Source organism: Halichoeres trimaculatus, unplaced genomic scaffold, assembly GCF_033239565.1.
Source record: "Halichoeres trimaculatus isolate MK-OKI-2021-1 unplaced genomic scaffold, fHalTri1.1 fHalTri1_scaffold_3, whole genome shotgun sequence".
NCBI lineage: Eukaryota > Metazoa > Chordata > Actinopteri > Labriformes > Labridae > Halichoeres > Halichoeres trimaculatus.
In genome coordinates, this window is record NW_027437181.1 from 26,241,358 (window position 1) to 26,262,615 (window position 21,258).

Below are 21,258 nucleotides of genomic sequence, written 5' to 3' on the forward strand. Positions count from 1 at the left end.
CTGGCTGAAGAAACACCATAAACCACATACACACCAATTAAAAAAAAAAAAGATTTTTACAGCAAAAGCCAGGTTTACAAAAATTAAGTCTTTTTTTTAAGTACCAGACGAGGGTGCATTTTTCACTTCTCATTATTTTCTAGGTTGTTTAACTGACAAGTTCTTCCCCATGTAAAGGAATAGCTGGCTTGAGTGACAGGTAAACACCTTGTAGTTGTCTGTGTAGCTGAATGTTGAATTTAGCATTACCAGTATGGTCTCCACCAACAATAGGCCTCAAAACTCTGTACTGCAAACACATCTGTGATGTCATAAAGTGTAAGTTTTACAGTCCATGGTCTGTTTGTAATAAAGTTTGTGAGCAAGAAACAATTTAAAGGATTATGATGAAAGACACTTTGAGCATTGAATAAAAGTAATACACGTTTTGAAATGCCTCTAAAAGAGTTTTTGAAAGCTTAAAAAATAACACAAAAGATATTTTTTTTCCCTCCTACAAGTCTTTCAAGAAGGTTACTCAAATTTTCAGTAGTTTTTAAGTATACAACAGAACGTTTTTGTAAAAACCCTTCGGATAAAGTTTCAAAGAGAGCTTCTGAAAAAGATAATTTAGTGAAAACCGAAAACCAAATACAGAAAAGCTTTGTGGTTCAGTCACTCCATCCACCCACCAGCAAACCAAGCATGCATTTAAAGGCAGTTAATAAAACTGAGACGATCACTCAGGAGTATTGGAGCTTTAACGTATTTATCAAAGAGCAGTCATCAAAAATAAGACATTCTACATACATTCATCAGAAAATAGCCTTTTGTCAGGTGGCTGTGGCCATAAATTTAATTTAACAAGCCTATTAACAAATCCCAAAAGATTTTACCAACCCAAACCACTGTGCAAGTTTGTTTTTTTTTTCCATTCACACTATACAACATCCCCATGACATACAAAATTCAGTCTGAGGGCAGAAGTGTACGAGTCTGTGAGTCGGTCACAGAACATCCCCCAGTCCCCTGAAAGTTTAAGACTATGGCATAGGCAGTCAGATATGATGATCAAATGCAATCCAGACACTTAAAACTTCAAAATGAACATTATTCTTTCTTTTATGATTTATTTATCAACTTTATTTGGAACATAGCAAAAAAAAACTATTTACAAATCTATCAGTAGAAATCTCTCGTCTCCACTGGGTTGGTTGCTTTTCTTCTAGAGTAGAAAAACAGCAGGCCTTGAAATCTTAAAAGTAAACATCAACAACAACAACAAAAAAAATAAAATAAGAATGTAAATAAAACCTCTGAAGCTGAGGCAGGTTCACTCCAGTCCCTTGAGTTTGTTAGTGGGAGCTTACACATCCATGGTTTCCCTCCTGTCACTGCACTCAGAGATCTCAGCAGGAGGGATGAAAAATATCTGAGGGGAAACGGCCATGGTTACGTTATCAAGTGAGTTTGTAAGAGTGGGACGTGTAAACTCCAAAAATATAGTCCACTCACACCAGTGTGTTCTGTCCCAAAAATAAATCTTCATGCCTACATTGCTTAATTCCTTCTCCATGAAGGGAAGTCAACAAACCAAGCAAACTGCAGCACTGCGAGGCATTTGAGGGAAACATAACCGTTAGGAGTTTATGCATACACTTTTAATAACAGCGTCCAGTCAAGTCACTGTCAACTCTTCAGAGTTTCTTCCTCCGTGTGACTGGTTTGGTAAAAACTGAGTCCATTATGCGCTTGCGTCGGAGGTTCATGCCGGATGTGTGGGCCTCTCCCTCTTTCACCCTCCTCTGAGCTCTCTGTGGTGGATCAGCTGGACTGGGCAGAGGTGAGATCGGGTCTACCTGTGCAAGGGGGGGCGGCTCAGGTACTGCTTTGGATCTGGTGGTTGGAAAAGTAAAAGAAAAATTAATCTTTTCGTGGAGCTTTCTCTAAGAATAAATCAGAATCTATTGCAGATTTGATGTAAAAACAAAGCAGTGATTCTAATAAAATTTAGGGTGGTGTCTTTTGATTCCTCAATCAGGTGGTGTTAGGTTTTTATCTTCAGGAAACAGGATCTTACTTTGCTGTTCTTTTACTTGTTTTTCTTGTCTTGGCATCTTTGTCTTTTTCCTCTTCAACATTTTCATCCTGTAAAAGAAAGAAAGAAAGAGGTTAGAAATCGAAGGGGCTTTCTTTAAGCTCCTGTGGAGCAGTTTCTGTTTGTGTCAACAGTGACACTCCCTGTGGACAAAGCAGTTACTTCATCTCTGCTGCTCACATGCTGTTCATGTTCCTGTGTAAGTAGCATTTTCTGACAAAGATCTCATTCTGCTGTCTCTCATAACTGACGTTTTCATTCTGTTTTATTTGTAGTGAAAAAGAGAAAGGGTGCTGTGAATTGCCCTTTCTGACCCACATCCCTTCAGGATGATTTCAGCCATTAGAAGGAAAAACATTGAAATTCTCAGTTGTGTTGTTGCTCTTGTTAGCTTGTGTAAGTCATTAAATGTTAACTTTCAGTGTGTTTCATAACCTGATAAAAGCTCATCATAGAAGTTTTTAGAAATATCATGTTTCTTCTTATCTCTAAATCAACTGAAATATTTATTTTCTTTGAAATCTTGAACGCTAAAACTGTTACATCTGGAACACAGACGGCTAATATATCAGAGAGCACAGAGCACTCACGTGAGGAGTGTCAGAGGCCTCCTGGACGACTTTCCTCTTGCTGCGAGTGACAGGAACTGCAGACTCCTCACTGGGACCTGGAGACTCGGCTCTTCTCGCTGACAGACATCACACAACAAAAGGATTAAAACCATTTACTGCCAGATGGACACACACTCAACAGTTCACAGACATGCAGCTGACCTCTTGTTCTTCTCCGTGATGGGGAATAGATGAATGAATTCTCCCCTAGACTGGACTTGTCCTCTGCAGGCTCAGGGACCAAGACGTCCTCTACAGGAAGAAGGGACTCAATCTGCTCCACTGACGACTTGGTACTCCTCTTACTGGTTCTTACGATCTTTGTGACGACTACTCCTCCTGGAGAATAGGCAAAAGTCACTGTCAACTTATACTTAAATCCATATACATTTAAACTTCCTGCATTTATCCTTCTGGTTAGTTTTGGACCAGCCTTGCACCTACCCTCTTGTTTCTCTGCCTCATCCTGGAGTCTTTTGATGAGGGCATCTGCAACAGGCGTTTCAGAGTCCACCTCCAGCGGTGAGTCCAGTAAGGGAAGGTCTTCTGCTGGGTGATCCCAGAGTTTGCTTCTGGTTGGCCGATGGGAGGACGTGCGATCAGCGTGGATGCTGAGTTCAGGCTCCAGCAGAAGTTCACTCCCTTTAACGTTTACAGTCGTCTCTCCTCTCGTCTTTCTGGCGCTCTGAGGAAGTGATACAGGAACCAGTTTGACCTGTGGTTGTTAGATGTGATCAATGAGGATGAGCATGCAATGGGGACAAATGTCAGCAAGAAAACTGAAAATAACAGATTTTTATGGAGGTAACGATGCAAATGAAAGGATGAGTGTGTCTTAAATATTACTACAAGCTGAACATGCATCAGCATCACATGATAATGGACAAAATGATCAGCGAACCACATGCATTTGAAGTCGACGGTGAAAAAAGGTGAAAATATGAATCCTTACTTTTGGATAAATACTGAGAGAAATCTGACTCGACTGTCGAGCTCTGGAGGTTCGTTTGGGGGGCGATGAAAAGACTTCGTCCTGTTCCTTCTCTTCTTCTAGGACCTCTAGAGGTGGTGGCCCTGCCTCACTGCTGCTCAGGATCCTCCTGCTGGATCTCCTCGGCGTGCTGCTCACCTGAGGCATCCTGCGTTTGGCTGGTGTGGAAGTCTTGGAGCTCGTTCTTCGGGACAACGTTGTATCTGCGGCTTCTTCCTCTTCTTTTTCCTCCTCGACTTTGACTTCATTCTCTGTGGCCGCAGACGCCTCCTCAGCACTGCTCTGGCTCCTTGTCGAAGCGGCTCTCTGGGAAACTCGTCGTCTGCTTGGAGAAGAAGCTTTGGATGTGGATTCGGTGAAGGTGCTGTTAACCACCTCCTCCACCTCCTCCTTAGAAGGCACCTGTTGAGCTTTGCGAGCACTTCTCCGAGGTGTGATAGGTTGAATGTCTTTGTTTTGTCTGCTTTTTCTTGGAGTACGGCTGGGGGAAGCAGGGGCCACTCGGCTTGTTTCTGCGTCCTCCTGCGGCTCCTCTGTTTCCTCAGTGAGCGGGGAGGTGAAGGTAACGGCCCTGCTTCTTGTAGTTCTTCGTGTGGGGGTCAGTGGTGCTTTCTTTTTCCTCTGAGAACTGGAAGTTTCTGGCACAGATGGGTCTTCTGGCTGACTGTCAGAGCTCAAAGCCTCGACCTTCATGGGCTCCTCTTCTTCAACAGCTTTGTGTTTTCTCTGTCTTCCCCTGGGTCTTTTTGCTTTTTCTTTCTCTGTCTGAGGCTCTTCAGTGATCTGCTCTTCTTTGTCTTCAAACACCGTCTCATTTTGCTGCTTCTCCTGCACAACCGTCGTCGTCTCTGCACAGGAGGAAACTTCTGTCTCTATGGTAACAGGCCCGTTTTCTTGAGGCTCTTCTGGTGCCGCAGCAGGGGTTGATTTGTCCTGCTTCTCTAACACCTTCTCCTCTTCCTCCTCCTGCACTATCTCTTCCTCCTTCTCCTCCTGCACTACCTCTTCCTTCTCCTCCTCCTCCTGCATCTCCACCACCTCTTCTGCCTTCTCCTCCTCCTGCACCACCTCTTCTACCTCCTCCTCTGGGTTCTCCACCACCTCTTCCTCCTTCTCCTCCTCTTGCACCACCTCTTCCTCTTTCTCCTCCTCCTGCACCACCTCTTGCTCCCTCTCCTCCTCTTGCACCACCTCATCCTCTTTCTCCTCCTGTATCTCCACCACCTCTTCCTCCTTCTTCACCTCTTCCACCTCCTCCTCCTCCAGCATCTCCACCACCCCCTTCTCTTCCTCCTTCTCCTCCTGGACAGCATTTGGCTCTGTATCAGAGTCCATTTCCTCCGCTCCTGCTGGGAGTTCTTCCTCTGCAGGTGACACAGAACCAGACAGACCTGCAGGCTCCTGATCTTCAGCTAGTGTAACAATCTCTTCTTCATCCCTCTGTTCATCGTCATCATCTTCAGTCTGGTGGTTTTCCATATTCAGGTCAGTTTGTTGTTCAGCGACTTCTTCTGGCTCTGGTTCTGTCTGCTCTTTCCCTTTAACGCCATCCAAGCTGTCCATCTCCTCCTTCTCCTCCTCTGTACAGGCTTCTTCAGACAGAAGAGGAGGATCCTGATCATCTGACCCCAAAACAATAACCTCAGGTGAGTGCTCATCACTAGCATCCACTTCTGGAGACAGGGCTGGAGGCTCGCAGGGCTGGAGATCGTTCTCCATCGGCAGAGTGTCTGCATCTTTGTCCACGTCCTCCTCCAGCATCAGAGAGAAAGGGCTGTGAGAGTCAGTCCTCAGCTCATCGTGCACGCTCTGCTGAAGCTCAGGAAGGTCGAGTGGGGTGCCGTCCACCAGGCCGTCCTGCCCCTCCACCAGCTCCATAGGGACAAGGAGAGTGGTGGAGGGCTTGAGCTCCATGTATGATGATCCTTGGTCTTCCTCCACTTCAGCCATCAGGCCTCCTTCATCCGCCCCAAGTCTCACCATCACCACCTCCCCCTCCAAGTCATCCTCCACCATCTGTTATGGGGCAAAAGCACAGGGATGGTATTTTAGTTTTTTTTTTTTTTAATTATACTATGAGAGAAAATCAGCAAAAATCATCATCATTAAATTCCTTCACTGATAAACTGTTACCTTGATCTCTGTGGCAGGTGTGATCAGAGAAAACGCTGCAGCCTCCTGCTCTGATAGACTGGGCAGGAAGTGTGTGTGCTCCTGTTGTATGAACACAGCACTGGGCTGGAGGGGTGGAAGCCTCCCGTTACCCTGGACCTCCTCAATGATCTCCACCTCACTGCCAGAATCCTCCTCCTCCTCCTCCTCTTCTTCTTCCTCCTCCTCCTCCTCTTCCTCCTCTTCAGCTTGATCCGATTCCTCTTCCTCCTCCTCATCCTCTTCGTCTTCCTCAGACACAGGGCTGGAGAGGTCTTCACTGTCATTCACACTAACGACAGCTGCACAATACAAAGAAAGAAAAGAGGTGAAGATAAGTGAGAGGGTTAAACACTCCTGGAGCAGTTCAGGTGTTAAACTGTGTGTGTGTTATAGTGTTTTAATCACTCACAGTGAGAGTCTGTGCCTGTTGGCTCAGAGGAGGTCACAGAGACGGTAGATTTCTGGCTAGTGAACGTCGGAGGAGCTTCAACAGCTGCAGGCTCGTCTGCTTCATCTCCACCCAGTGACTCACTAAAAGAGGAGGAAGGACTTTTTAATACCTTCATTGAGAGGAACACAGATGTCAGAAGAAGATAAGAGTTTTTTCCCGTGTGAAAGAAAAAGCACAAACTTCTGAAGGGTTGTCTCAATCTGTGACGCCTCATGGATTCCTGAGCGAGTGAGCGGAGACGTCAGATCACTACCAAACAGATGTCTTTGCACAAACCCGGTGAGGTCTGCAGGGAGAAAAATAAAAACTCTTCATTACTTTTCCATCTTAAAACGTCCTAACAACAACAACAACAACAGCAAGAGATTTTGCTGCTGCCCCAGAAGCACAGATTATTTGCAGTTTAGAGCAGCACCTGCTGATGGCTCTGGCTCTTCTTCAGGTTCATCTAAAGGTTCAGCAGCAGCAGGTGGCACTTCCTGCGCCATCGTCAGTGTGAATTCTGATTGGACATCCAGGTCTCTGGTAACGTCTGCTTGGTCCTGAAATTTGACTTCAGCAATGGAGTCTGTGCTCTCAGCTACCTGCTCACAAACTAATAAAGGACGAAATGTTTCCAGCAATGAGTGCAGAATGTGCTTTTAGTATTAGTTTGCATCCTTTGAGCAGCTGTGGAAAAAAAAACAAATCAGATTTTTAATTACCTTGACTGTGACTCGACAACTCTTCATGATCAAGATCTACAGCATCCTGTTTGCTGCCTGATTCATCATGTTCTTCTTCATTTTCAGGCTGGACTTCTCCAACTTCAGTCACCTCAGAATGAACAGTTTCCATCACCTCCTCGAATTCTTTGATCTCTCCCACCTTTTCAACCCTCTCCTCCTCTTTCTCTAGATCCTCTGATGTCTGCAGAGGGGTTTGATCAGTGATCAGTGAGGGCTCTTCCTCCTCTTCCCTCAGCACTTTAATGTTCATCGTCACAACCTCTTCATCTTCCTCTGTGGCTGCCTCCCCTCCTTCCTGAACTGCAGCGAGCGGAGCGTCAAAGTACTCCAGCGTGGTGTCAGTTGATCGGAGAGACGCCTGGCTGGTGTCAAAGCTCAGGCTTAGTCGTGTCTGTGCTGTCGCTGATGGTTTTGTTTCAGCAGCGACTTCACTGAGAGAGGAGGGCTCGCTGTCGATGCATTTCAGCTCAGGTGATGGAATACCACCTTCTGGAGGCGGGAAATGTACATGAGGTTGCTCCTCTTCCTCATCTCCATCTTGTTCTTCCTCAGCTGGCTGTGAGGACCAGGTCTTACGAGTGGCCTTTGACAGTAACGAGCCTCTAGTCAACAAGCTGATCTCATTGTCTGCTGCCATCTAGAAAAAGTAAAACAAGTCAAATGAGGAAAAAGGCCACGTTGTACTTCTGGAAATAAACTCATGCTAAAGACGTTTCCTAACCCCGTTGGTCCATCTGATGCCTTTCTCTGGTTCTGGAGATTCAGCCTCTTCGATGAAGGTTATCCGGCTTTCTTTGCTGCGTGCTGGAGGGGTGACGGATCGTCCTGGAGAAGCGGAGGGGGTGGCGACGGGTGTGGGCCTCAGGCTGCTGCGCAGGATGGATTGTGGAGTGAATGCTGAGAAGACAGGACCAGAGGCAGCCAAGGCCCGAGCTCGCTGGGAGGACAACAGCAGGAGAAGTGTGAGCGTCAAATAAAAAAGGGCATAAGACTCACTATCTCACAAAAAAGAATATCTTTAGATAAAAAAGGCCACAGACTGGACAGAGGAGACAATAATATATTGATGAAATACTAAGATTCTCCAAACAAACATGAATACCAAATTCATCTGCTCACCTTGACCACCTGAGGTGTTTGAAGCAGACTGAGCTCAGGCGCCTTATTGGTGCTCTTGGGAGAGATCCAGGAGCTGGGAGGTCTGGGGGGACTGAGCAGAGGGCGAGGGGTCTGACAGGATGGGTTAACCACCAAGTCCAGCCTGGATCACACGGAAGATACGGAGACATGCATAGATTTAGTGTTTCACCAGGACTCTGTGGTGCTCTCATGCAGTAAGTGTCACTACTGTTACTGGTTTAAAAAATAAATAAGATTTAAACATTTTCATGAGTTAATATTCCCTTCATTAAGGTAATATTTTTCAGAATAAAGGATTTTTCATGGGAAAATAAAAAGCTAAATTATCTTTGAAAAAAAAAAGACAGCGCAAAGGACCAATCAGAATGAATACAAAAAAACTTTTATTTGAAAGTGAAAATTCCTACTTTTATAACCTCAGTTGTTACTTGAGTAGAGTGTCATTTTACACACACAAAATGTTTGTGTCACATTTCACTCTGGTTAACATGAACACAGGCTATACTACCTTGATTTTCGTTTGGAGGTCATCATGATGGGAGTTCCCAGGAAAGGGTCAGGATGGGCCGAGGAGAAGGGCTTAGGGCTCTGAACATCTGTAGCCCTGGGACTAGCAGATACAATTTGTTGAATAAGGAAAGAAACAGAAAATGGTTGAAGAGGAAACAAAGGAGATAAATTTAAGTAACCTTTGAGCTTAAGTTTTAGGTAAATTCATGCTCACCTCTTTGTTGGGGAGGACTGCGGTGTCGCTCCTTTGCCTAACCACACTTCCCCAACCTTGGTCAGGACGTCGTTGATGAAGCCAGCCCTTGACATCACCTTCTCAGTAGCAGAGCGCTTAGTGATGGTCGACAGCGGCTGAGGCCGGGAAACTGGAGTAAAGTGGTGACATGATATTTATATGTAATACCAACATTGAGAGTAAATAAACTAAACATGCAAGGAACTGTGCAAACAGATGTGGAAAAAGATGTGTCCATAAAGACTTGTGACCACTGGAGTGGTATAAAGTGACGTGGGGCGCCTCCTCACCTTCTCTGTGGATGGCAGAAGAATGCTGGTAGGGCTTGGCTCTCTCCATTGCCAGTTTCCTCTGAACTCTTGGCAAAACTTTACCGTACTGATCCAATATTGAGTTCCTGGTGTTTGATCGCTCTTTTAGCTTGGGGTCTCGCTCGTTCTGGGAACAGAGACGAAAATTCTCAAAAATTTCAATAAAAATGCACATCTCCTCTTCAGATAACCCATGTACAGAATATTCATGAGAACCTCTGTTTCTGAACTACTGTGTTAATGTTTTAAAGGAAGATACTCTTCAGTATCATAATTTTTTTAAAAAACATACCATTAGGTTCAGTTTAAGGCTGTGGTTGAGCTGCAGAGCAGGAATGTAGTTGGCCTGCTGGAGGTAATGAACCATAAGCAGCTCTCTGTTCTGGAGACCCCCTGTACCCTGCAGAAACTTCTCCAGACATTCCTAAACACAGATCACAAATGACAAGTTTGACGCAGAGCCTTTGGAATCAGATCTACAAAATTGTAGTCACCAGTCCGACCATGTGTTGTCTTATGTCAGCCCTACCTGCTCAGAGAGGCCTAGAGGGAGTTTGAGCAGCTCCTTGATGAGGCCCAGCTCCTGGCAGCTCTCATACAGGAAGCCCATCAGCTCAGCCATGTTGAGATGACTGGAGTGCTGCCGGAGTAAAGACCACGCCTCTATGAGGCACCTGTAACATACAGCACAAATTGCAAACGTCATGTGCATTTTCTTCTCCACCTTTTGGCAGTTGCATGTTTTTATCCATTTTTTTGGATACGTGGCATAAGGATAGCGTTTCTCACCTGTTGTGTAGTAAAACAGACAGGCAAAGTTTGGCCTGAGCAGTGGAGGAAATTGAGGGCTTTGTTATGTGGAAATATCGCAGTGCCACTGAATGTTGGCCCTGGCACATCAGAGCCTGCAGAACCCGCTCGTGCTGCCATTCAAACTGACACTGAGACGCTGCAGGATGCAGAAGCAGCTCGAATGAACTCTGATAGAGAAAAAAAGCAAGATTTAAAAAGAGCCATACACAGAAAAATGTACATTTTAAATGCTCTTATTCTGTTGGAATCCAAAAGGAGAAATCATATCAGGGAAGTCTGTGAAAGGTGTTGATCTGTGATTACCTGGTGGTCATGATGGTCCAGCAACCAGAGGCCCTGAACTAGTTTCACCAGTCCAATAGGGATGGCGAAAGCTGTGGGGAAAAACTCCACTGAGGCTCCCTCCTTACTGGGGAAGGATTGCATGATATCCAGCAACAGATAAATCACCTGAGACAGCAGGTTAAGGCTCATAGGGACAAAAGAATTAAATTGGTCCAACTGTTTAAGAAATGTCCTCATGAGTGACAATCTCCAGATCTTACAAACGAGAACAGACTCCCTTCTAAACAGAAACAAAGTTTAAGTGGTTAAGATGAAGAGAAGCTTTAGCATTCGGTTTTTGTTTAATTATTGCATTTCTAAATATAATTTAGCTTCAGCAAATAAACAGGAAATAATCACTGAACTCACAAAAGCCTGATAAGTCAGCTTGATTGTTTTAAGGATACGATAGCGTGTTTGGCAGCTTCATCAATGTTGTCCAGTAGATAAATGTCCAACAAGGCCTGTTGATGAAAGGGATTAAATTCAGTCTTAACTCACTGCTCATGTGTGTCACCTGTCGATATATCATGACACAGATCAGGTTGTAATAAGTGAAATAATAATACTTACATGCAATGAAGGTGGGGGGTAAAGCCCTGTCCCACCCTCATCTCTTTTCCATAGGCTGGTCAAGCGTTCACCACACTGGCCAACCAAACCGTCAATCATCAGGCAGTCTGCACACCACTTTCCCCTGAGGAAGAAAGCAGTAGAGTTTCAACAACAGATGATGATTGTGGAGAAAACAAATGAAATTATATTAATAATGTACACTTTATATGAAAAGATTCACTCTTAGGCTGAAGTCTGTTGTTTGTAACAATCACAAAACTGAAAAGCGTTCAAGCAAAGACTACTAACTTAGCTAGTCTGCTCAGCTCCTCTCTGCGTATGGTGTAATAGTTGCCGATGAGTGAGGGAGTGTAGAAAGGCCTAGAGATCTGGAGAGCGTCATCATCTGGTGGGAAGAACAGTAACAGTTCAGAAAGCGGAGAAAACATTAATACAGTGAATGAATCATCAGTCAAAGTTAAAAATCTTCAGTGTTTGTATGATCTAATGAGTTTGTGATAGATATAACACCAGATTCATCTCTGGCTGCTTCCAACTAACCGTGTCTGTGCTGTGTGAAATAGCTTACAGTGTTTCTTAGATCAATAAGATCGATTGATTCCTGCCACACTTTACCTGATCCTTCAGGCAGTAGACCGGTACGACAGAACCAGAGCACCACCTGAGCATACTTGGAAATCAGACTGGACACCATGTTCTTGTTCATCAGGCCCACCAGGCCTACACAAGACAGAAACAACAACCACAACCTTACAATCAAGGAAATCAGATGACTCAGAACAACAACACAACAGCATCGTGATACGTAAATGACATGTACGTGTCGATGAGTGTGTGTGGGAGCTGCACCTTTCTGAGTGAGCTCCTGAGCTTCACTGAGCAGACAGTGGAAGATGGTGCTGAGGTTACTGAGCAGCCTCTGGCTGTGCTGGAGCAGCTGCATAGTCTGAGGGTCTGTGAAGTTGGATGAGCTGTCAAACAGCGGTGCACCTAGAGGACAAACAGCAAGAACAGATATGAAATATAAGAACAGAAACTTGATACAAACTTAGGAAACTCGCAGATAGAAAAACAAATGGTAGAAAGAGGGGGATATTTTTTTTGCAAGTATGAAAATCTATGCAAATGTATGAACATTTTCAATCATAGGCAGTGTGTTACATTATGGAGTTGTATGCAGCTTTACTTGTTTCTTAACAACTTCACAACATTATTGACAGTTGCTATCCCAGCATTCAAATGAGTGTTCAGGGGAAACTCTAAAGCCGTTTCCCTATTTTTCAGACTACAAAATAGATTCATTTAATCCCTCACTGAACATTTAGCCATCTTTAAAATTTAACCTAAAAAATAATGTATATCTTAAGAATAAAAGAAGAAATATGAAAACCAAGACATACAGATGCCATCCAGCTCCTCCTTTGTTTGGACTACTTTGTTCCAGGCCCAATCCAGGATGTAGCGCAGGTTTAGTGCAGAGCCTGGTTGTTCTGTTAGGACAGGATTACAAAACAGGAGTTGACACTGAGCTAAAAGCTTCACAGTGTATTCATGGAGGCTTAGCGAGTACTCTCTGAGTGAATGCGTCACAAGCTCTGACAAATTGCTACTTGTTCCAGGTTTGATTCCTCACCTTCTGCAGTCCACTGCTTGATACATCCAGTGATCAGCCCCAAGGAGCTGGTTTCCACAGCTGTGGATAATATTGCATCCAGCTGCTCCTCCTACAGCACAAGTCACACAGTTTCACAGAAACTTGAGTATAAATCTTAACGTTTGTAAAACATGAACAACTTTTGTGATGTGAAATGAAACACAAAGCAGAATCTGGTGTGATGATTTATACCTGAGAGAGGCTGGAGGCCTGGGTGTCAGCCAGGCGAGATGAGAGCAAGCCCGACATGAGGCATCGAGAGTAACTGGTGGAGATGATGTCACTGGAACAAGGAGCAGCTTTCTTCAAAAAGCTCAGGGTCTGTGTGTCAGTGACATTGGTGAGGTACTTGGTAAATAGTGTGCAGCCTGAGTGATATACATCCTATTAATGCCATGCTATGTGAAGCGCAGACTACATCCCAGTGGTTTTAAATACGCCATGTACACATATGCAAAAACTGTGATGTCTGCCTTTGATCTTATGCACAGTTGTCTATTATGAAAAGGATAAATTCACCTCTTTCTGATACCCAGAGCAGGTTAAGTGCACGATTCCAGAGTTCAGCAAACAGGTAGCATCTGTGGAGTTAAAAAGAAAAAATATATATCTTCATGTTTATGATAAACCTACATCATCTGCACGTCTGCACAAACAAACTCCTGAGCTCCATGAACAGGTGACAGTGGTTCACTGATATAACCTGCAGATCATATTCTTATAAATCAGGCACCTACCAAAGTTATATGTGGTGGGGTTGAAGTACTGTTCAGGTGGGGGGCAGGTGTAGGGCAGGCCTCTGCTGAGGCTACGCTCATGCACAACCACATCCAGAAGCAGGTGCTGAGACACCATCTGCACCACAGGGTCCAGAGACCAAACTGCCAGATAGGGACAATTTTGCAAAGATTCTCCCGTTCTGAGAAAAGCAAAGACAACAGCAACACATGACCGAAGATAAGAATTGTGAAGCAGTTGTTGTTTCACCTGATGTGTCAGTGTTTGTTTCTCAGCCATGAAGTGTTTCAGTGAGCGGTGCAGTGTGTGATAATAAACTTGGGCTGCAGATAATCATACCTGACCCCTGGATAACAAGCATGTTACTCACAATCATTTTCCTGAATTTTACCCTGGCTGCAGTAAAACACATGGCGCATTGTGGTACAAGAATCTTCAAAATTAAATAAAAATAACAGCTTTCTTAAAGGGACCGTGAGGACTTTCTTAGTGAGCTTAAAAAGTCTCACTTTTAGATTTATGCCTGATTGTAATCTAAGAATTATCACTGCCAAATTAGGTTACTTTAAATGCTATTTCACAGCTTCCCTCTCGGGTCAGACAGGACCAGATTGATTCACGGCCAGACAAAGTCTCTATGAAAACTCTACATCAGCTGACAAAGTTCAGTAGTGAGTAGAGAGATCTGTGTTTTTCTCTGTTGAAGAAGATTTCTTGGATTTATTTTGCAATGATAGTGGACACGGAGGATGGACTGTTTGACAGAAAAAGGACAAAAGAGCATAAGAAAGATAAAAGGGAGAGTGATAGAGCACAGGCTAAAAGCTAAAACACATGCTAAAGGCTGAAACACGGGTAAAGCTGTTTGTGATAATGTTCATTCCAACCCACAGTCAGCAGTTATTCTGCAGTGGTCTGTTCAAACTTGAGAGTCTATCAATAAAATGAAGAGTGAGGTTACTTTAGCTCTGCTTGGTAGATGACTGGCAGGCCATAATGAAGATTCAATAACATTACATGTTACAGACTTCAAACTGATAGTCCACACAGTCCTTTTAACAGCATTACCAGACATTATGTGGAAGACCCGATAAATGTTGTGAATATTTTGAAATGTCACCAATATTCAGTACCGTCTAGACATGTCACAGTAACAGGGACACAACAGTAATGGTCAATGGAGCAATGCTGAGAAAACACTTGCTTAAGTGAGTGAAAGGAAGGAGTTTCCTTTGAAATGACGAAATGAACCCACAAATTGTCTGGACCAGCTGCGACTCCACTGTACCTTAAAGAATCTGGCATTTGTGCGTGGTACCAACGGTTGATGTCGAAGACCCCAACGTAGGTAGACGGAGTCCCCTGACCATAGGCTCTCACTTGCCAGCTGAAGATAGACACACTTGTGTCTGGAGAGGCAACTGAAAATGAGAAGAATAACGGGTTAAGTGGCTTAGAAAGATCTGTATTAAGATTGACAAGGAGTGAGACTCTTGTTTTCTCTCTTTTGAAGATGCTGGTGATATTAGAGCACAAAACATCCAGACTTGATCATAAGGGCTAAACAAATCACTAATTTAGTTACTTGAGACTCATGTAGCTGGAAGACAAATCCTCACCTTCATTCATGCTGTCATCCCTGTCAGGGTGAGGTCTGAACTTCTCAATGGTCTGACAACTCAGCAGGCGTGTGTTGGTGGCCTGGGCCCTGAGAGGGAACACTGGACCACTCAACTCCTGACTGTAACGCTCCTCACAGTACTCCAGACCCTGAGAAAAACACAGTCAATGACAGCTACAGGACTAAACTAAGTAGTAAAGAGCTCATTAATTGAAGTGATGGAATGGTAAATATTGTTGTAATCTTCTTAGCACAACAGACCTCGTAGAGGATTTTCCCAGAAGCGAGACACTTCCTTTCACTGAAAGCCAGCTGAAGCAGGCGGAGGCTGACCATATCTCCCTCACTGTGTGGGAGTTAGAGACAAAATAAGAGCTTAGGAGAAAAACAAACAAACCAAAATAAACTCTGCTCTACCTGTATAAAGTGCTAGTTGTGTGTAAGACTTACAGGTCCTGAGAAGACTGGACAGCCCAGAGGTAGCAACAGTTCCTGGGGTCATTTTCAGGCTCCTGGAAGGTGAAGGCGTGCACAGGCACCCTGCCACTGTCCAGTTGGGAGTGATACCTGTAAATTAATCAAACAAATCCAAAATACACATGATTATACCCGTAAATTGCCATTTGTTGAATAAAGTCGTAATACATTATAATATCCCAACTGCCAGACATTAAAACAAAGGTAGACAGAGTATTAAGTTTCTACAGTTGATATGGAAAGATTTAACTCTCGTTTATTTGGAGAAAAAGAATGACTCACTCCTTCTTTAGAGCTTTCATGTTCCAAAGCTGTAAGTATCCATCAGAAAAACCCACAGCCAGCTGGTTAGTCCTGGAAATGTACTGCAGAGCTGTGGCTCCGACCCCACTGGGAGCATTCAGCTGGAGACAAAGATGCCTGCCCTCTCTGGTGCTGACTTCTCTGAGCCTGGGGATCTCTGAGGGAGATTTGGTCACAACCTGCAGGTCTGGGAGCAGACAGAAAATAAAAAAGAAGATGTTGGGGAAAAAAATAGAGTGTGCATGGCAAGGTATGCAATTCTCAAGACATCACTGAAGTGCATGATTACAAAGACCTTACCAGTGCTCAGTGCCGAAAATATGTTTAAATACAGGTTTCCTCACCTGAGGCCTCCAGTTCACTTTGGTTGCAGGACAAATCATCCAGACAGAGGTCTACAAGCAGAACATGGCCGAGGTCTGTTACTACAGCAGCAATGCCAAAGAACCAGCGCAGGCTCTGGTGTAGATGCTGGGTTGAAGTGCTTGCTCCCCCATAACTCACAAGAGGCTCAATTGCTGTTATCTAGAAACAGAGAGAGAAATAAATAAATAAATAAATGAATAAAGAAAGAAAGAAAGAAAGAAAGAAAGAAAGAAAGAAAGAAAGAAAGAAAGAAAGAAAGAAAGAGAGGAAGAAAGAAAGAAAGAAAGAAAAAAGGGAATGTCTGACTTTAGCTTTTATTTTGAAAATGTGTACTGTACTTAAAAAACAGCTGAATCACAAGAGCGTCCCACCAAATTAAATCAAGTTTTTTAAAATGATTTACTTTAAAATTTCAAGCATCGAGATCTATGAATTATTATCAAATCACAAATAAATGTTTACCAAAAAGTTTTCTACCATACCAGACCCAGCTATGAGTAATCAAAATGACTTCACATTTGTACAGGCTTGGTAACATTTTTGCAACAATCATCGTGGGCTGTACATAGAAATGCTGAGACACATGCAGGTCGAGGGGAACTCCAACTCACCCTGCCTGGTATGACCACAGCTTTGACCACCTTGGACAGTCCCAAGTCATAAAGACACAGCACGCTGCCCTCTGTCTCTTCTACACCAACCAGCAATCCAGACCTATTAGGTAAACAGGAAAGACGTAAACATTTGACAAGTCCTCTACCCCATCATCAGCATGTACTGATAATAGAGAAGCAGGTAAATAAGGTGTTTGTGGACTTACATTCACCCAAATTCTCATTAGAAGCTAACAATTAGGTCCTAAAGATGACAATCCACATAAAATAGTGTTAAACTGATAAAAAGAAATATTAAAGCTCTGACCGTTTTAGCCAGCTGAAGTCCCTGGCAGCCAGGACACTGGGTGGCTGTTCTGCTCCACCACTGAAGCGATATGCAGACAGCCGCTCTCCTGTCACTGCATGGACAACCTCCAGATGGGGACCACAGGCTAGCCAGGCCAGCCCACTTCGGCCTTTTACAAAAAGACACATAATTGGAAGATGAGGGGGTTAAGATCAGGAACCAACACCCAGCTATGTTTCTTTTTTATACACTCAGCAGCTGGGTGATATAACTAACCTGCAGGTAGTTGCACAAGCTGTTCTGGCTTAAACTTGATCAAGTAATAATTAATGAAACCAAGAGACCAAGAATGATATTCATGTGGATCCATTTGATTTTGTCCCACTACACTCGACAAAATGCTTAATTGTTGCCAGCCTTCCTCTGAAAAATAAGACTGACCAAAAATTGTCCAGATCTACAGTTTCAACTAGTTGCGCCTCTAACATGACACTTTATTTTACTCCAATGCAAAACCAGAAAACATAAATTACTCTAGAATCAGCTCTTAAAGAAAACAGATGATAGAACTTTACCCTGTGAGGAATAAATAAAGTTGTCTGAATCTGAATTTACTGCATCAATTCCAAAACCTATGAGTATTTGTTCCTGATGAAATTCTAACAAAGTGGTCTTTGGTATTAAACTACAGACAGTTGACAGATATTTAATGATGTAGGTCCTTAATCAAGCTTTAATAACTTGAGATGCCATTTAAGATAACCTTAAATACTTTCTCAGGAAATAGGTGCAACTTTAATGTGTGTGTTTGACAGATGATGTAGTGTGGTTGAAGACAAAAAAAAAATTATGTCTGTCCTTTATGGTTACTTGAATTCTCTCTCTGGATCTTTAAAGATCAAAGTTTATCTGATGCATTTTTTTCAGGAATGGATACAAACTTTTCACATATTTATTTGTTTTCACTTTATTTGTTGTAGCAACATGTAGCGCCAGTAATCCATTGACTGATTGTTCAGTAAGAGTAGACTCACCGACAGTGAACCTCCCATGTAACACAGAGTCGAGGGTGATCTCATCCTCCCCCAGAGCGTCTACAGTAACTGCTGGGAAAGGCAGCAGACTGCTGGTGACTTGGGCAGCCAGGTTGTGCATTGTTCACTGAAGTCAAAAAGAAAAACAGCATGTGACATATTGTTTGTGTACAACAGCAGTGATTGTGTTTATCTTTCATCTACAGTTGGCTTACAAAATCTGCTTCAGCTATGGAGTCAAACATTTTATTGGGTAAATATCACCCTTCATGGGTGCTTACCAAGTTAAAACACCAATAGGTGTGATAACAACCTGGAAAATTTCTCTCTAAATCCACTCTGGCTTATATCTGTTTGACTGTGTTCTACAGAACAAAAGGGGCCTGTCCATCTGAAACCCCAGTTGCCCTCCCAGTTGTCAGGAAGTGTTCTGTGTGAGAGCTTACTGACAACTGGCACTTTAACTGGGTTTGTTTTCAAATCAACAACATCACATGGCATGCTGCTTAACATCTGTTTGTCAGCAGATGTGGGAAGTAGAGGACATTCTAAAAAACAGCTCTATCAGAGCATTTTCTAAATCAAATAAACCACACTAAAAATATTTCATCATACAAACTGAAAATGCTCTTGATGCTCAAATAACAGACCTTATACACTAAAGCTATCTAAAGCTAAAATGTACTGTAAACTGGGTGTTATTACTAGCCTTGCATCTTTTGTGAGTTGTTTTAAAGGTTTCAATTCATATAAGCTTTCACTCTAAAACTAATGAAAAATATACTAAACTGAAAACACATACGTTTTAAAAAATAGTATGTTTGCAGAAGATTGCTTCAACATTGGTAATTTAATTTTCACTGTTCCCGTTTTACCACTGAATTTTATTACCATACATGACCCAAAAGTGTGAATGTTTAAGCTGTACCAGAGGCTTGTTTAACAACTCGTGTTCAAACAAGATAATACTATCTCTCACAGTATGTTATGCTCAGTGGTACTTTCAAGGCCATCCCAGGCTGGATATAACGTGCTTTTCGTATTTAAACTGAAAAATGGGCAAAATACTGCCCTCTATGATCCACAGAAGAAACTGAGAATTCAAGTGAACTCCCGCGCAACAAACCTGTCACTACGCAGCCACATGCCCTGACGTGAGATTCAACATCTAGGCGTATAACAACAATAAGCACAGAAACATGCCCACTGTTCACACCAAATAGCATACTTTTACACGCTGCTGTTAAAAGCGAGGGCTTCAACACAAAGAATAAATATATTCAAGCAACAAATCTCGCCTTTCCAAACACATCTAGCACTCACGTGTTTCGGTATTTGAAAAGTTAAGACGTCAACCCATAGAACTTAAATGAATAGTTACAACCAAGACCATTAACACATGTTTTAGACAACCATATGAAGCAGGGTTAGGATGTAAAATGTATTTTGACTTGGTTAACTGGCAACAGTTAGCACGCTCGTTAGCATATGCACAGCGTTACTTAGCTTTAGTTGTTAGCGTAGTGCTAATTTGACATAATGTAAACAAACCGATAAACGGTACAGTTTAATGCATGTTGCAGTTTAACCCAACAACAATTACAAGTCCAAATGATATGGTATTGAGAGAGGGTACGGAATGAGGACTGGAAGCTTTATTAGAGAAGTTTCTTAGTGTAATAGCAGGCTACTCAGTTAGCTTGCAAGGTCATGCAGGATTACAGTTTATCTGAGTTCACCGTCAAGCTAGCTAGCCTACCTAACTAAATATAATAGCACTAATGTCACACATTGCAAACAGTCAGACATTCTACACTGTGTCTGCTGATTTTGTCTGTAAAATATAACTGACTATCACACAATTTGGGCAATCACCCGGTTTGTGAGTCAGAGCACAGTCCGGGTGGCTAGCAGGATATGTGGTGAGTTGCTACTTTCGCTAACGCAGCCACAGCGAAAGCTTGCGTTTATGTTAGCAAAGTCTATACGTTGGTTTTTACCGTGACACACTTACGGACTGAGATTCAGAAATACCGCAGCACTTTGCCATTTACACGATCAAGCCACACGTCGTATCAAAATATGAGTTTGTGGTTTTAAATTGATTTGTAAATTGTTGAAGATGATTTAAGAGTCTGGCTTTAGCCTCAGACAGATATCAACGGTGCAATCGTTTTTGTAGCTTAGTCTGGTATCTCCTAATAGCATGGCTTACGGACAACATCACAATATAGTGGATATACATCAGCAACGAGTCACACCTCCCTGTTGATCTTTTATATGATTAAGTAACTTAATCCTGTTTAGTAATACAGCCCTGTTAGCGCCGCTAACTAGGCAAGAAAACGTGATGCAATGTGTCGCTCACTGCCTCCAACGTTAACGTTGCACTAACCTGCTCGATGTTCACGGCTTTATTGAAGCCACGATGTTTTCCTTTTCTTGACGAATATCTCGATTTCTCCTTTTTTCTGTCATAATCAGCTGATTTTTCCTTTGCAGCCCATACGTGGAGTCCTCGGGGCGTTGAAACTGATTGACCAGCGCGATATGCTTCCCCTGACTTCAGGCTCCCGAACAACCACTAAGCGCCATTTCCACGGTTGGACAGTGAGCCTAGCGGTTCTTCTTTGAGGTCGCAAATGCTGGTGGAGAGAACAGAGCCTTAGCTTATACTGCCCCACGTGGATTGGAAGTAAAACCAATAAACACGCCTTTATCACACTCATCACTTATGCATAAAGGCAGTACCAACTCATTAGGGTAAATGGCTAATGCCGCATTTCTTAATGCTGAATCTTACTGAACCTGGTCAATTCAGTCTTTTGATATTCTACAGCAAACTTTGTACAGCTGGCTTGAATTCCGGATAAACCAAATTACAAGTAGAGAAGCCTTTGGATTTAAATCTCTACAACATTGGTGTATTTGAGTACAACACAGATGGTTAGAGGAAAGACAGTAAGCCCCTTGTGTCATGTATCTTAGAGGAAACAATTTGAAGTGTTTTTACTAGAGCCCGACCGATTAATCAGCCCACCCGATTAATCAGGCCGATTATAGCGTGTCACCGATTAATCAACATCGGCCAAAATGTAGCCTATTATAAAAAATTTTGCCCCGCAGAGATTCTGTCACTCCTGTTTCTATGTGTTAATTAGGGCTACTACACAGCGCCTCACTTTATAATGCCATGCAGGATTAACCTGGGCTTATAAATTCACCAGTTATTGTTTTGGTT

At 43.0% G+C, this 21,258-nt stretch overlaps 1 protein-coding gene across 2 annotated transcripts; it reads right to left on the bottom strand.

The window, feature by feature from the left end:
- Nucleotides 1–736: 736 nt before the first annotated feature.
- Nucleotides 737–20,646, bottom strand: ahctf1 (AT hook containing transcription factor 1). Of its 2 annotated transcripts, none has more exons than XM_074665995.1 (40): nucleotides 20,413–20,646; nucleotides 18,018–18,144; nucleotides 17,002–17,152; nucleotides 16,692–16,794; nucleotides 16,059–16,239; nucleotides 15,694–15,901; nucleotides 15,385–15,501; nucleotides 15,196–15,280; nucleotides 14,933–15,083; nucleotides 14,602–14,734; nucleotides 13,313–13,494; nucleotides 13,095–13,156; nucleotides 12,768–12,896; nucleotides 12,555–12,645; nucleotides 12,322–12,411; nucleotides 11,771–11,911; nucleotides 11,537–11,641; nucleotides 11,210–11,306; nucleotides 10,919–11,042; nucleotides 10,753–10,809; nucleotides 10,325–10,471; nucleotides 9,998–10,188; nucleotides 9,738–9,882; nucleotides 9,501–9,632; nucleotides 9,188–9,335; nucleotides 8,877–9,027; nucleotides 8,661–8,762; nucleotides 8,132–8,273; nucleotides 7,734–7,949; nucleotides 6,989–7,649; nucleotides 6,700–6,879; nucleotides 6,465–6,570; nucleotides 6,243–6,364; nucleotides 5,813–6,132; nucleotides 3,641–5,695; nucleotides 3,133–3,373; nucleotides 2,851–3,027; nucleotides 2,668–2,765; nucleotides 2,060–2,127; nucleotides 737–1,875 (listed from the first exon to the last, which is right to left on the bottom strand). In XM_074665995.1, exons 2-40 carry the CDS (start codon nucleotides 18,136–18,138, stop codon nucleotides 1,677–1,679), a joined length of 7,929 nt encoding a protein of 2,642 aa, XP_074522096.1. In that variant the 5' UTR covers nucleotides 18,139–18,144; nucleotides 20,413–20,646; the 3' UTR covers nucleotides 737–1,676. The 2 variants fall into 2 exon arrangements, with proteins under 2 accessions (XP_074522096.1, XP_074522095.1); XM_074665994.1 differs by having other exon boundaries at nucleotides 3,133–3,403.
- Nucleotides 20,647–21,258: the final 612 nt, after the last annotated feature.